This window comes from Dermacentor variabilis, chromosome 7, assembly GCF_050947875.1.
Source record: "Dermacentor variabilis isolate Ectoservices chromosome 7, ASM5094787v1, whole genome shotgun sequence".
Taxonomy (NCBI): Eukaryota; Metazoa; Arthropoda; class Arachnida; order Ixodida; family Ixodidae; genus Dermacentor; species Dermacentor variabilis.
The window spans coordinates 27465737-27481723 of NC_134574.1; the positions used below are offsets into that span (position 1 = coordinate 27465737).

Sequence of the window (15987 nt, forward strand, 5' to 3'; positions counted from 1 at the left end):
GCAAATCGGGACCGTCAAGGTTAATATTGCGGCGGTAGGGGATGCCGTCGTGCAGCACGAACATGCGGCTCGTGCCGTCGGTGCTGCCACATTGCACTCCGGCGATGATGGACTGCAAGGATGCGTCGCGTTGTTGTTCAGGGCGCATGTCGGTCGCAGGTCACCTGATCATGCACAATTGTATCAGGAGGATCCACGGGGTGACGCGAGAGGCAGTCAACGTCCTTGTGCAGACGCCCAGACTTATAGTTTACAAGAAATGAAAATTCCTGGAGCCGCAAAGCCCAGCGACCAAGCCGTCCTGTCGGGTCCCGGAGGGAAGACAGCCAGCAGAGGGCGTGGTGGTCTATAACGACCGAGAACGTGCGGCCGTACAAATATGGCCGGAACTTTGCGACAGCCCAAACTAGCCAAGCACTCCCGCTTGGCTAGACCGTGATGGAGTAATTTCTCTCGGCTGGTGACAGCAGGCGGCTGGCGTGAGCTATTACGCACTCGGTACCATTCTGCTGTTGGGCGAGAAGAGCACCGCTGCCATGGCGCTTGCGACAGTGTGGGCTTTGGTTGGTGCAGATGCATCAAAGTGGGCAAGTATTGGAGGAGTTGTCAGAAATCGGATGAGGGCGGCGAACACGTGAGTCTCCTCCTGGCTGCATGAGAATGGCGTGTGCTTCTTTAGAAGATCTGTCAAAGGAACGAGCAACGTCGGCGAACTTCTTGACGAAGCGGTGAAAGTAAGAGAACACAGGCCGACGAAGCAGCGCACGTCAGAACCAGAACGTGGCGCAGGGAAACTGCGTACGGCGCGAACTTTTTCCGGATCTGGGTGGACACCGTACGCGTCAACAAGGTGTCCCAACACGGTAATCCGACGGCGCCCGAATTTACACTTCTTGGAGTTCAGTTGAAGGCCGGCTTTTCGGAAGACCGCAAGAATCGCACCGAGTCGGGTAATGTGGCTGCCGAACGTGGGATAAAAAACAACTACGTCCTCAAGGAAACAAAGACAGGTGGTCCATTTGTAGCCTCTCAGAAGAGAGTCTATCATACATTCAAATGTCGCAGGAGTATTGCATAGGCCAAAGGGCATGATTTTGAACTGATATAAGCTGTCCGGCGTGATGAAGGCCGTCTTCTCGCCGTCCATTTCATTAACTGAAATCTGCCAGTAGCCGGATTGAAGATTAATGGACGAGAAGTATTTAGCTCCGTGCATGCACTCCAAGGCGTCATCAATGCGTGGTAGTAGGTAGAAGTCTTTTCGCGTGATCTTGTTTAAGTGGCCATAATCAACGCAAGAACGCCAGGTACCATCTTTCTTTTTCACAAGGACGACAGGCGAAGTCCAAGGGCTGGTTGATGGCTCAGTGACCCTTTTGCGGAGCATTTTGTCCACTTCTGATTGGACGACTTGACGTTCAGCGTGCGATACCTCATAGGGACGCCGACTAATAGGATTCATGTCTTCAGTGTTTATACAGTGGTCACCGAGAGATGTTTGACCCAAAGGCCGGTCGCCAAAATCAAAGATGTCATTGCCCAATAAAAGGAGGTGACGTATGTCCATGACTCGTGCAAAGATATCCAGACTCGTGGTCAGGTGCAGTCACTTTCGCGACGTCATCCGTGAAGGCACCAGAGCTGTGAGCTGGAATTGGCACTACTAAGTCACTCTCGGCATTCAGGCTCTCAATGTCAAATTTGGTATCACTAGAAATGCTGGCAAAGGAGATGCCGGATGGAATCACTTTAGGGCACAGGCTGAAATTCAGAAGCGGTAGAACCACGTCGTTGTGAGTAACCGTGACCAACGTATGCGGAAAAGCAACGTTCCGGTTCAAAGGCACGTCGATGATCGGGCGAAGCACGTATTCAACGTCGGGAACCTGTGGCTAGGTGGTCAAAGTGACGTAAGTAACTGCCTCGAGTGACAGGCGCACATTGTGAAGCGAGCACAAGTGTGGTGGGGTGGTGCTCGGCGCATCGGCGAATTGAGGCAGTTCCAGCTGCAACTTTAACTTTAGCGCCGAAAGCCACTATCAAGAGATGTGCTGACTCGTCGTACCGAATACGTAGGAAGTGAAATAACACTAAGCGCATCAAAATGTTACAATATGTCCACTGGTGCTCATGAAAAAAAAAACGCACAATTTCTACATGATCGATGGCTCTGCATGACGTAGCGCTGGGCCTATTTGTTGCACAGCACGCGCAAAAAGAATATGAAACAACCTAGAACCCAAATACCAAAACAGATTCTTTCTGAGTTGTCAAGCGTGTTGCCATTGAGTATGAATGTGGACTCGCACGGCATCACAGAAACCAAAAATAAATGTTTTTGTGCTTGATTTTTATGGAAGTTGACATGACTATACAAAATATCAGAATACTTTGTTTAGAACTAGTTGGCTAAAACTGACGAAGAGGCGTACTGCGCCGGATATATCGCAGTAAATTTTCACAGTCCTTGTACTTCTTTTCAAAATATCGAGTAAAGAAAAACGAGAATGGGCTACTACAAAATGTTGTTTCTTAAGTATTCTGTTGGTTTGAAAGAATAGTTAACAAATGGTGCTTAACATTTCTATTTACCATGGTGGCCACATTCCAATGAGAGTAGAAGGCAAGAACTCTCGTGCATCGCGCACATTAAAACATCTGAGGACACTTCAGCACTTCTGATCACTTGTGAATGAGAAAGCATTATTGTCTAATTTAATGTCGCTAAGCGGTCGTTCGAGCTTCACCCTGCGAGTAATGTGCCATAGCGGTACCCGCTGCACGAATCAGCAAGCAGCAGCCGGTGGTGCCAACGCCACGTGCCATCACCGTCCTCTGCAACGAGGGACTGAGGAAGGAGCAGCGGCAGCCAAGGCCGGCAGGCGCTCGAAACTCCCAAGCCCAGCGGGGGTGAGAGTAAAAGATATGGAAGGTAGAACGGAACACACGACGTGTTCTGAGAGCGAGAGGGAGGGGAACGTAGTTTCGCGTCTATACCCTCCCCCTTCACGCAACAGCTGGCGCACTAATGAGGCAGCACTTTCTATCGTTTCGCTCGCTCACCTCCATCGAGGCGCGCTCCTGAAGTGGCATCACAGCTAATGGGGATTTAGGTGCCAGTTCACAACTACAGATGTCGGCTTCGCTCAATAGGACATTTCATGCTTTCGTGTCGATAACTCCAGGTCGTGTAAATCAATTAACAAACCTGCTACGGCCTGATACGGCCACCTAGGGAATTTGACACGTGAAACTTGTAATTTTCCTTTTTCTAACCTTTTCAGTCGACATGGGAAGATCATAGTAGGGTTATAAACATACGATTAGGTTTAAAGGAATAACTTCGCATCCAAGTGAACCTCAGTACCGTTTTGTAGATAACCTATAACAAAATATTCAATTAGTTTCTTACGGCGCATAAAACAGCGCCTTTGTGCTGTGCTGCAGAGAAAGTTTTGCCGTGTGTTTTGATGATTGGTGCCATGCTCCCACTTTTGTGGCCGAGAAGTTTATGCAGTTGGACGCAAAGAAATAATCTTGAAGCGTATGGTAGAACATGGGATCAAGTTAAGGGCCAAGTAGGGTTATGTTGAGTTTTATCCACCATCGCGAGTCACACTTTTCATTGGGACCACTGTGCGGCCGTCGCATCACGGTCACGCTGACACTGAATCATCTCTGTGTCTTCGCACGGTGTCTTCTGTGGCTCAAGGGTTTGCATGCGCCAGAAGGAGGTGTATATCCTGAGCTTTCATTTGGACCAACAAGCAGGTTAGTCAGTTTAGGGTTTATACACCAGTCAGGCGTAAGTTGTTGTGGCTCATTAAAATTTACTTTCGCTACCCTTCTTCTAATTTTATAATTATTAAAAGTGTGTGCAAATGAACACAGTACGACTACAAAAATTTTCGCTGAGTTTCGCAAGATCAACAAAACTAGGCTCCATACGTGAACTCTCTACAGTAAGAATACTTATAGTGAAATAAGTAATTCATGTGCAGAATATTTCAAAAATGACTTCTGCGCAAACACTCAAGGTGCAACCAGGTCATAAAAGAAAACGTCTTTATCAACTGCTTGTAGCACGAATCTACAAAGAAACCGAATAGGCCTTTTCCGCAAGACAGCTTGACAGTAATATATATATATATATATATATATATATATATATATATATATATATATATATATATATATATATATATATATATGTATATATATATATATGTATACATTACGCTTATTCGGAACAAAACATATTTGTGTGGTTCCCGGCTGTGGGACAAACTCTGTGCCGCGATGGTGACTAGAATTTGTGCTAACCAAATGGCTAGCTAATCGCTGAGAAAAGTGAATTAATAGTCAACTCAAAGGCGAAGTGACGCTGAATAGGAAAAATCAGTTCGTTGGAAGAGTGTAAGGTTAAAGAAAGGTTATGAAAATAATTCCCACCCACTTGATTGTAGCATGAAATACCACCGCATTGGGCAACGTTCTTTCTGAGAAAACCGCATTCCCTTTAAATTAAAGTATGGGGCTTTACGTGCCAAAACCACAACCTAATTTTGAGGCACGCTGTAGTGGGGGACTCGGGAAATTTGGCTGAACTAGGATCGCTTACCTTACACCAAAATCTAAGTGCCCATACGGGTGTTTTGCATTTCGCTCCTATCAAAATGTGGCCGCCGTGCCTGGCATTCCATTCCGCGACCTTTTGCTCAGCAGCCCGACACCAAAGCCAGTAGGCAACTGCGGCTGGTGCCGCTTTAGCTTTCTATTGTTGGTTAATGCAATCGTAAGCTGGAAGACAGTTTTGGCTTTCCTACTTGGCAAGTTTTGAAGCAAGCGCATGAAAAATAAGATGAGCAAAACGAGAACAAGGTGAAAGCGGGAGCCCACGTCTCGACAAGTGGACTTGTCTCTTTCAACGCTTGAAAAAGGGAAGTCCACTTGTCGAAACGTTGGGTCCCGCTTGCACCCTTTTCTCGCTTTGATCATCTTGAATTTACACCTTCCGCCTTCCTCTTGTTTTCCATGAAAAATAAGAGTGATATCAAACGTCAGAAACTATGAAAGATATCAACCCACCTACAACGTTATACTGGTACCAGTCGCATTATTTATGGTAGCAGAACGCTGCCTCCTCAGACGTCGTTCACGTACAGTGTCGCTTGATTGATTGTAGACAAAAGAACGAATATTGATGATCATTCTGCCATGAAGAGTACTAAAATTTCGTGCTTGTAAAAGTATGTTTTCATACGGCAATAATTTCTCTAGTGCATGTCGGGTAGCAGGAGAATAGTCCTTGACAGTGGACACGTTGGCAGTTCTCAGCATCGACCCGAGTCCGAATACTTTTCTGGTGATTTGAAATAAATAAAATTTAGCTATCTCTGGCATTCACTCTTCCTCGGGATATGTACTCCCTAGGTGGTGCGCACGCCCAACGTTCTCGCTAGAAAAAGCAGCATCAATATGTGGTTTTAGTAAAACCATTTCTCCTTAGTCTGACTCAGTCGACGTTTCATAAGCGCCGTCAGTGCCATAAGACAATGAGATTATTTCGACAAGATCAGCCCTCAAGGTAACCTACCCTTGAAGTCAGATCGCGACTTTGATAAGCAACATTTTATGGATTTCCATCGTTGATTACACACATTTTCAGCGTGTTCTAAATCAGCAGTTCTGGCCTCAATCCTTGACAATCGTTGGCATATCGTTACGAACTTTGCATTCAAAGGCTCTTGCGTAGTCTTTATGGTGTCAACCACGCTCATTAGGTCAGCTTGTCCTTCGGCTAAATTACCTTATTCGCTTTTTAGGTCACGGAGATGCTGCAAAATGCCGTGAAAACCTTTCGCAGGAGTGTTGCTTAAATTGGTGGACTTTGGGTTCGGATTGTTCAGAATACTGCCCCATCGGAGCGATGTACTTGCAACAAAAAAAAATCAAAAAAACCCATTTTACTATCCCTGCCGAAGGTAATGCGCCACAGTTGAAATGAGCTATGTATGGGGCGTGTACTGCAGCGGCATTTTTTACTTGCGCTTCGATGAAGATGGCGATCGTTTATTGGCATTAGCTTCGAAACGGGAAGGGGACTAATAGTCACCTAGCCTGCTGCGCTCCAACAGGCATGCAGGCACATGCGTTTTATTCTAGAGTTTTTGCATACATCTTCTTTATCTATACATCTAAGAACACCCGGTGTCATCTAGCGCGGCCACCATGAATCCGTAGAAATCTATGGCGTGTCAGTGTGTGTGAGTACTCAGAAACGCCTCTTGTGACAACTGGGTTCCTTTCTAGTGCGTCACTATGGACCCGCTGTGCCATATATTAGCACTGCCGAAATAATTCTGCGCACAGCTTCCGAGACAAGGGTGGTGCGCCGGTTTCTGCGAGAGCTAAGAATTATTCCCTCACTAGCCGCACACTTAGTGGCACATATTCCGTGATCTATGTAGCCGGAACGCTCATTGAAGAGCGCACGTTCCCACTGCTTACATGGTGCGGCTCCTTAAAACGTTGGCGTGAAAAGTGTTGATTGAAAGCGGCACGTAGCCGATGCAATTGGGGTACAGCTTGCTAATGCGATGGGTTGATGTCTTTGAGGAGCTTTGTGACGTGGAGTCAATTCCGCTCAGCATCGGACAAAATCAAGGGATCTTCTTCGTAATATAGAGCGGAGCGTTTCCCGGGGCATATACCTAGTAACACAAGGTGGCGTCAAAGACGTTCATTGAAGAAAGGCACACAGCTAGTAGGACACGCCCGTTACCCAAGTTGGCATTAAAGTTGTTCAATAAAGGCCAGCACACGCATAGTGGCACATGAGCAGTGGTCTACGTTGGCGTTAAAGAGTTCCTGGCGTGCGGATGCGTCTGGTTATCCTCCCTGCCTTTCTATACAGCATTTCTCTCTCTCATATTTGTCAAAGCATGAAGGCGCGTGCTGACGCCGCTGCCTCTTATGATGCATTCGCCCTGTTGCGATAGAGGGTTGTGCTCCCTCGAAAGCCGCGTGCAACCGCACAGTGGCGAACACAGTAGCTGAGGTGAAACCTTTTGAAGGTGGTTTCCATGAGGGCGGGGACATCACATGTCAGGACAGCAGCTTGCCACGCAGATAACCCACAGGCCGCAACTTGTAGGAAGCCTAGGCATGTAACGTTGACCACAACAGCACGAATGCCGTTCTTCAGCTCAGTGGTGTAAGAGCAAACATTTATTGTGACACGCGTTTATTACTGCACAACAGTGGAGAAGCTTTCATAGAATTTTTGCCAAGAGCGGCACATATTCAGTGAAACATACCCAGTTACCCAACTTGGCATCAAAGACTTTATAAGAGGAATTTCCCATACCCAGTGACAAAAATTGGTCGGACAATTGGTTTCAAAATTGTTACTTCCGTGCGTTAGACCGAATCTGTGCCTCTTAAGCAAAAGTCTACCAATGACGAACGTTGGCGGGAAAACGGTTAGATAAATACATAGCCCTTGAATGTGATTGAATTTCCCAATAAATACTAATCCCATAAAAATAGCTAATATGAATTTTGTGTTCCCAAATATTCCATAGGAATAGCGAATGCAACTAGTAAAACAGACATGCAAAAGGTAGATGACGCACACAAGTGAAAAATAAAAAATATAGCACTTGCGTGCGTAACCTCCTTATCTTCGGCTGTTTTAGTGCTTTAGATGTGCATGCGATTCTGGATTGTGGGGAAGATTACCTGGCGAGGATCTTGGTACTGGAAGACGTCCTCAGGCTTGGAGTTTCTCGTGATACGGTTTTTCGGAATATGCAGGGGAATTCCAGTGAAGAAGTTTAGGCAGAACCACGATAACTGCAATTTGCCATATAAATGAACATCTTTTTTAATAACGTTGTTTTCATGCTCAACGTCATGTACGATTATGCTTCTTATAAAAGACGTTCTTATAATAGGACAGAATACAAATACCATACTAAGGAACTGATGCAATCCAAAACTTCAAGGTTGTCTTATGCATTAAAGAAGCGTATTCTGCTTCAGATTGCCCAATGCATTATTGTATTCATATACCCCACATGACCAAGACTAGGGCTTATAGGTTTAGCAGCACACTGTGGTATAGAAGGTATATATATAGCGATAACGTGCCTTATAAAGGTTGGTCAAGCTTTAGATAGGTGGGCCTATCTTTGTCAAAGTTGCGCCCACGGTAAAACGTATATGGTCAGAGAGGAACTATTACCAGAGGCTATGTGCATTACTTGACGAAGCTCATCGGGACAGCTCGAAGGACAATCACGTATTTCCTAGTTTGCGTTTTCCTGGTTTCGTAGTTTTCTATTTCCATTTGATCGCGCTCGCTTCGCCAGTTCGAGAAGTGCAGCAATGCAGGATCGCAGGTGATGCTCACATGATGTTAATGTGCTTTGTATAGCAAAGAGGGCCTGTTACAAGCGGAAAAGGTCCGAAGACACCTAAGCATTTATGAGATGTCAATGCGAAGGCATTGGTGTCCGATTGAACGGCGCTGAGTGGTCCTTCGAGTTACGATTTTCTCGAGGGCAAACGAGCGCGTTGAGACACTTGACCAACGCCTCCTAGACAGCATAAGTCTGGTGTACTTCGATGCTTGACGTCTTGCTTGCTTGCCCAACAGGAACAGAATATAATGACATTGCTCCCGACTAAGCCTTGGTAATTTTGACATCACTAGGGTCTATGGGAGCTGCAGAGGGGGCAGTTAAGCCAGCATTGGAATTATGCGAAGAGTATGCATATCTCTAAACTACGTTATTCTGGCTTCAAACGGCTTCGTAGTTTTGTAAGCCCGTCATTTTAAACAAATAACAGCACACGAAATGAATAAATAAACATTATTAGAATATTCCAACAGCAGGATTCGAGCATTGGGCCTCTTGCTCAGAAGGCCGATATTAAAACAATTACGCCACGGACGCATACACCGACAATAGACATAACGACCTTATGAATTTATCACCTACAAGCTAGTACTTTGACACTTTTGGGGAATTTCTACTTGGTGGCCTCGATAAGTTGAAAGTAGGTAGCGATAGTGCGGGATTGTAACGTCTTCTCACATCGAAAAGTATTGATTGCTCTGAAAGTTAAGAGAACGAGGACATATAAAGTATAATATTGTCACGTAGTAGTGACGGTAAAAAGCGTAGGAAACTGTGAATGACGAAAGAAGCGTTTTCTCGGGCGGACCTGTGCCCTTAAGAAACAGGCTACATTCCCAGAATGCCGACGGCCACCAACACAGTCGGTCATCGTCGAAAATCTGATCTGCTGGCCAAGCGCTTTATACACGAGTACACGAAGTTCCAGAGTAATCGATGTGTCTGCGTGTCTTCCAGAATGTTCCACAGAATTCGCGTAGCACATGCAATGAGATACACAAGCTTTGATGACAACAGGACCATCGGTACCATTCGAGAAACTTCCAATACATGCAGGCGTGTCACAAGCTGAGCGAGAACATTTGTGAGACGGTAGAAAAGCGCTCACCCGTAAAAGATAAACAGTTCCATATTTCAACGCTCCCATCTCATAAACCATAGTCCGGATGCTACAAACAGGAGAGTGAAGCACAAATGGATGCTTAGTAAACAAAAGTAACAAAAAACAATGAACGAATGTACAAAGTAACAGAATCCAACGTTCTGCTATGCAAAGTCCCAAGGTTCGTTAGCGCTGGCAGAATGGCTTAAGTCGCACAACATGGACTATTTCAGGTCGTGAGCGGTGGTGCTGTGATGACGAAACGCCGTGTGACACGACCTCATAGCCATGTGCTCCAATGCGTCAGATGATCTTATAGGGTCCGAAATAGCGGCGTAAAAGCTTCTCGCTAAGTCCTCGTCGGCGTATCAGGATCCAAACCCAAACACGGTCGCCAGGCTGGTAGTTTGACGTAGCGTCGTCGAAAGTTGTAGTGTTGGCTGTCGGTCCTCTGCTGATTTTTGATTCGCAGGTGGGCGAGCTGCCGGGCTTCGACGCGCTGGAGATAGGTCGCAACGTCAAGATTCCCTTTGTCGGTGACGGGAAGCAGTATGACGTCGAGAGTCGTCATCGGGTTCCTGCCGTAAACCAGCTTAAACGGCGCAATCTGTGTTGTTTCTCGCAACGCCGTGTTATAAGCGAAGGTTATGTATGGCTGGACGGCATCCCAACTACTGTGTTCGACGTCGATGTACACTGCTAGCTTCTCGGCAAGTGTTTTATTCAGGCCCTGCGTAAGACCACTCCTCTGAGGGTGGTAGGCAGTTGCCCTCATGTGGCTTGGCTGGCTGTATTGCAGAATGGCTTGGGTGAGCTTGATTGATTGATTGATTGAGCTCCGCTGTAAAGGCCGTTTCTCTGTCGGTGATGAGGACTTCTGGGGCGCCATGTCACAGCTGGATTTTCTCAATCAATAAGTTCGCCACTTCGGCTGCACTACCTTTCGGCAGAACTTTCGTTGCAGTGAAGCGGGCGAGGTAGTACGTCGCCGCGACGATCCACTTATTTTCGGATGTTGAGATCCGAAAGGGTCCCCACAAGTCCATCTCCATCTGCTGAAATTGTCGGAAAGGAGGCACGATCGGCTATAGCAATTCTGTTTGCCTTGTCGGCGGTTTCTTGCGGCGCTGACAGTCTTGGCATGTCTTTACGCAACGGGCGACGTCGGCGGTCAGGCGCGGCGAGTAATACATTTCCCGTATATTCGATAGCGTCCGCGAGATTTCGAGGAACCCAGCGGTCGGATCGTTATGTAGGGCGTGCAGTACTTCTGGCCGCAGCGCTGAGGGAAAAACAACAGGGTTGTTGCCGCGAACTGATGAGAAGTTCTCTACGAGTAGGTTGTTTTAAAGCGAGAACGAAGACAGTCCTCGCGATAATTCCCTGCGGACGGCGTAGGCGTTTCCTGCCAAATACTCGATGAGGCTTTTTAGCTCCGAGTCTACTCGTTGCTGTTCAGCGAAGTCTAACGCTCACAATATTCCAAAGAAGGCGTCGTCACCCTCGTCATATTGCAGCGGGGGGTGAATGGGGGCGCATGTAGGCAATCGGTATAGAGTGTTTCTGTTTGGACTTGTAGATTACATTGAAGTCATATTCTTGCACTCTGCGGGTCCTTCGCGCCAGGTATTCTGAATGGTTCTTCAATTTCGTTAGCCAATAAAACACATGATGGTCGCTGACGACTTTGAACGGCCTGCCATATAGTTAAGGGCGGAATTTCACTGTAGCCGAAATGATAGCGAGGGATTCCTTCTCGGCAGTAGAGTAATTGCCTTTCGCTTTGGCAGCGACTGGCTAGCGTAAGCTAACACCTGCTCAAGCGCGTCTTTCCTCTTGACTAGGACAGTACTAAGGCCTAGGGCACTGGCGTCAACGTGGACTTCTGTATCGGCGTCCTCGCCAAAGTGCTCAAGTAGCGGTGGCGACTGTATGTGTTGCTTAATTTCTTGAAATTTTCTTTAATTTCTTGTGGCGTTTGCCACTTGAACTTGACATCACATTTTGTTAGATGTGTCAGGAGCTCAGTGATGCGTGAAAAGCCATTGACAAAGCAAGTGTTTTAGGCACACATGCCAAGGAATCTACGCACTGCCTTCTTGTCGATGGGCTGCTGGAAATGTGCGATGGCAGCTGTCTTCTGCAGGTCGGGGCAACTCCAGGTTTGCTGATTACGTGACCCAGGTAGAGAAGCTCATCATTCGGAAAACGGCACTTTTCTGGATTCAGAGTGAGCCCTGGTGATTTGATGGCGTTTTGAGCGTCGCAAGCCGCCAAAGGTGATTGTCGAAATTTTCAGCGAAGGCGACGACGTCATCCAAATAAACAATACAGGTCTGCCACTTTAATCCTGCTAATACCGTGTCCATGAAGCGGTCGAACGTTTGGGGCGCCGAGCGCGTTCCGAATGGCATAACCTTGAACTCGTAGAGGACGTCTGGCATGATGAATTCGGTCTTTTCGTGATCCCTCTCGCCGACTACTATTTGCCAGTAGCCTGCCACGTGCGCCTGGTGCGTCGACTGCTGTATTACCCACGTGCATGATAGTTCTGGCTCGTCTGCTATCGCACTCCTTGCCCCTGCGCAGCAGAGTGCTTTCGTCGTTTGGTGGGATGCACCAATCTAACTGGATGTTTTGCCTGTGACGTCAGCGGCCGAAGCTATAAGGGCCACACTGGTGCTCTGAATTTTCAGTCGGCATCTGGACAGCAGCGCATGCACGATTTTCAACCATTGCCTTTTTTTCACGCAGGTATGCTTTCTTGAAAACGCACGTTCTTTTTTTTTACGATGACCGCTTTTTGCTGCTGTTTGCTGCTGTTTGTGTTTTCGTATGCTCGATTTTTGCATTTTGTTAATAATCTGTATTTAAGTGGGGACGATGAACGCAACCTTGGCCCCAAGGATAAACCACCACCAAGCACAGGGGACCAGACCCGCTACCCAATTAGCCGGTAATTCTTCCTCATTCGAAACTTCCGAAGATAACAATGACGAGACCTCAATTCCCGATATGTTCAATAAGCTGGTTTCAGGAGAGGAACAATCGGCTCTTGACATCTCTGCCCTCTGTCGCACTGTGAATGCTCGGTTTGAAAAGTTAGGATGTCGGGGTGCTGCTATCGAACACTCGCCATCTAACACAGACGCCGCTGCGGATCTCCAATGTAAAAGGTCATCGTTTACCCAGAAGGTCGATTCTCTGTTGGCTAAGTGGCCGCCTTGGAAACAACTTCCTCGAGTAAAGAAGTCAAGGTGGCTGCTCTTGTTACTAAGATGGCTTCCCTTGAATCTTTTCTGTCTTCTAAACCCAGTGATTTTATTACTGCGCCTGTCGAGTCTTCCAATGTATTCTTGTCCCTAAGTAACACGATCAACAAACTTGTTGAGAAGAATGGTGATCTTGACAACCGCTTACGCAGAAATAATCTTATCGTGTTCGGACTTCCTGAAAATCCTAAAGAAAACAATAGTTTACTGCTAAGCAGCCTTGCTGCGTTTCTTGCAGAAAAGCTACAGATCAGTTGCCCCAAGATTGAAAGATGTCAAAGAATTTGAAGATTCCAGCAGGGACATGCATGTCCGATAATTCTTAAGATTGAGGATAAGATAAGAAGGATAAGACTGAAGTATTAAGGAATAGTCACAAACTTACGAACTCGGACATGCACATTGGTGAAAATTTGTCGGCTCGGGTACGATCCCTTCGCAGGAAAATGTGTCATGCCAGTGCCTCCCACCGAACAAATGGCTACCCTGTGCGTATAAGGTTTCATTATGTGTTCATCGAGAACATCCGCTATGACTTAGATCACAAAACTAACGCCCTTACCACGAATTCAACTCGTTCTTATACTTCCCCCAAGTCTGGTTCGGATGGTACACAGTGACGACAGAAAACGCGGCATGAATACCTTAAAATTCTGAATGTGAATGCCAGAAGCGTTGCTAATAAGTTTCCTGATTTTGTCTCCTTGACCGCTTTTAAAGCTCCTCTCATTATCGGCGTTACAGAGAGGTGGTTACACCGCGACATTTTCGACGCTGAAGTTACTCCACCTGGCTTTGCCCTTGTGCGCTGAGACAGAAGACACAAAAGAGGTGGTGGTGTAGCTCTATTCTTGCGGTCCGATCTTAGTTCTTCAATGCTCTGTGGTCCTAATGAGTAGTATCTGTGTGGTGTAAAGTGCATCTTGTCAACTACTCTGTCCTTATGACTGTAATTTATCGCCCTCCGGGGTCTGATGTTGAGCAACTGTACTCTTTAGAAGCACTTCTTCATCAACTATGGATGTCATGTTCCAAATTAGTTCTGCTGGGCGATTTTAATGCACCACCAAATGTCACCATGCATTTGGTGGCAATCCTGGTCTAACACCGGCTACGATTCTTCAATCGGTAAAGAACTAATAAATATTGTCCTCTCATGTAACCTAAAACAAATTGTCACCGAGAATGCCAAAGGTCACTCTATTGTGGACCTTGTATTTCTTAGCGGAAATCTTGTTGAATATAGATATACGTGTGACGTTATGGATAAAATTGCTGACCACAAAGCGGTACTAGTTCTTAACAGTTTTCCTGTTCCTAAAGATAAATTTGTTCTTGGTACTTTTTATGATTTCACAAATATAAAAACTCGCCAAAATGAATGAATCTACAAGGATGAAGGTCAGACAAATCCATGTACATCCCATCATTGCCATAGTGGCTGAATGATTACAGTACCAGAGTTCCCTGTAGTAATTATTGTAGGAAACTCTATGGCTCTACAATGAAATGCCGGTCCAAGTAGCCTGATGTCATCAAGAGGAATGCACAGGCCTGCTATATAGGAGGCGCTAGTTTATCCCAGTGGGTAAGACACTCGGCCTCTGAGTGTGGTGCTGTAGGTTCGAAACACCCTATAGGCAACATTTTTCCTTAGGAAATAGTCTGATTTGATATATAATAATTTCTTTATAGCATTTACCGAGGCGAGGTAAGCACGCAGTCCAGTGTTTGCATGGACAAGAAACACGCCGATAAACAAGCTTCTGAGAACTAGAGGGAGGGCGACGTGGCATCGCAGTGACGCCCTCACGCAACACCTGGCGCGGCAGCAAGAATTCCCTTTCGCCGACCCTGCACCGTCGAGGTGTGAACATGATGTGGTGTCACAGGAAATGGGTAGTTAGGTGCCGTTTCCGCTGCTAAAAATTGCTACGTTTTCGCCAGATGGGTCATAGGAAGCTTTCGCGTCAAAAAAGTCACTCTCAAAAATAATACACAAGTACCTTCATTGAAAAATCTTTGTGAGCAATGATTTCCACTGAGCATATACCTATTGGAAATTTCACAAAAGAGAACGCAACACAATACAGAAACACAGAAACACAGAAAAATAGATTACAAGACCAAATACAATATAATAGATAGCAGTTGCACGTCAGAAGCAGCATTGCGCAATAAACTGGCAACTACAACATTATGCTAAATCGATGAGAGAAGGGAGGGGGTGCACACATTCAATTAAGAGTGGCTTATCGACTCCAATGACTGTAACCATGGTCCGCTACCGCGGAGATGAACTGCGATAGCACAAGCTTTACGAGGAGGAGTCGCGCGAAAGTTAATTCTCTTTGCAACTCGTAAGCACGTTAGGTGCCTGCCTTATACGAGCCTAACAAAAAGCGCAAGTAAAAGGATGATCGGGAACGTGCCACTCCTCCGCCTAGTTGTTTCAGTCGCTCTTGAGAAGACGTGCCCTGAAAGGGGGGATGATTAATATTCGCCAGAAATGGTGGCCGAAAATAACCACACAACCAAATAAATATTTTCCATGACAACTCGGGCGAGTTGCACCCGATTTTATCAGCCCAATACGGGTATGTATTATATACAAGTGAGTGACGCCATGAAACTCCTTCGCATCCTAACGAAACACAGAGTCCACTTGCTTGATGAATAATATTAGCGCGACAGCGTTAAGGAGCCGTGGCGCAAAAAACCTGGTGCCGGCGTCGGCAAAAAGATTTTAGAAGCACGCATACCAACGCCCTCCTTTTGACGCAACGAATTTGCTGAACTAATTGAATTTTTCAAACTAAAATAGTTGCAAAAATTGCAAACTACGGCTTACACACATGCTACAGACATGTTAGCTCTCGGCTTGCAATTTAAGTATGTGAGAAAACATAATTATTTTACGCAAAAACTCAAACCACTTTTTGGGCCTTTCTGCAATGCATAGACCGGCTGCGGTGTCCGGAATTTTTGCGGGCCGGCGCGCGGGTGTCTTGAGGCACATGAAGTGGCGTGCCCGGTTCCTTGCAATGCCTCCAGCCGGCGCTCACCTCCACTGCAGAGCGGCCCACGCAAGAGGGCCCGTTTCTACTACAAGGCCCGGCTTCGTGCCTAGCGTTCGCGGCCAGCTTCTCCCTGTAAACATTATGGTTACATACACTCTAGTTGCCGG

General features: G+C 46.4%; 1 protein-coding gene across 2 annotated transcripts in view; it reads right to left on the reverse strand.

Annotated features, from left to right (window-relative positions):
• LOC142588989 (uncharacterized) overlaps nucleotides 1-15987 on the reverse strand; it is a 289540-nt gene that overhangs the window by 228077 nt on the left and 45476 nt on the right. Inside the window, exon 2 of one of the 2 annotated variants that reach the window (XM_075700784.1) lies at nucleotides 7744-7857. The exons of the other annotated variant lie outside the window; for it this stretch is intronic. Coding sequence (XP_075556899.1) covers nucleotides 7744-7857 — 114 coding nt within the window. The remainder of the gene's footprint in view (nucleotides 1-7743; nucleotides 7858-15987) is intronic. 2 annotated transcript variants of the gene reach the window in all.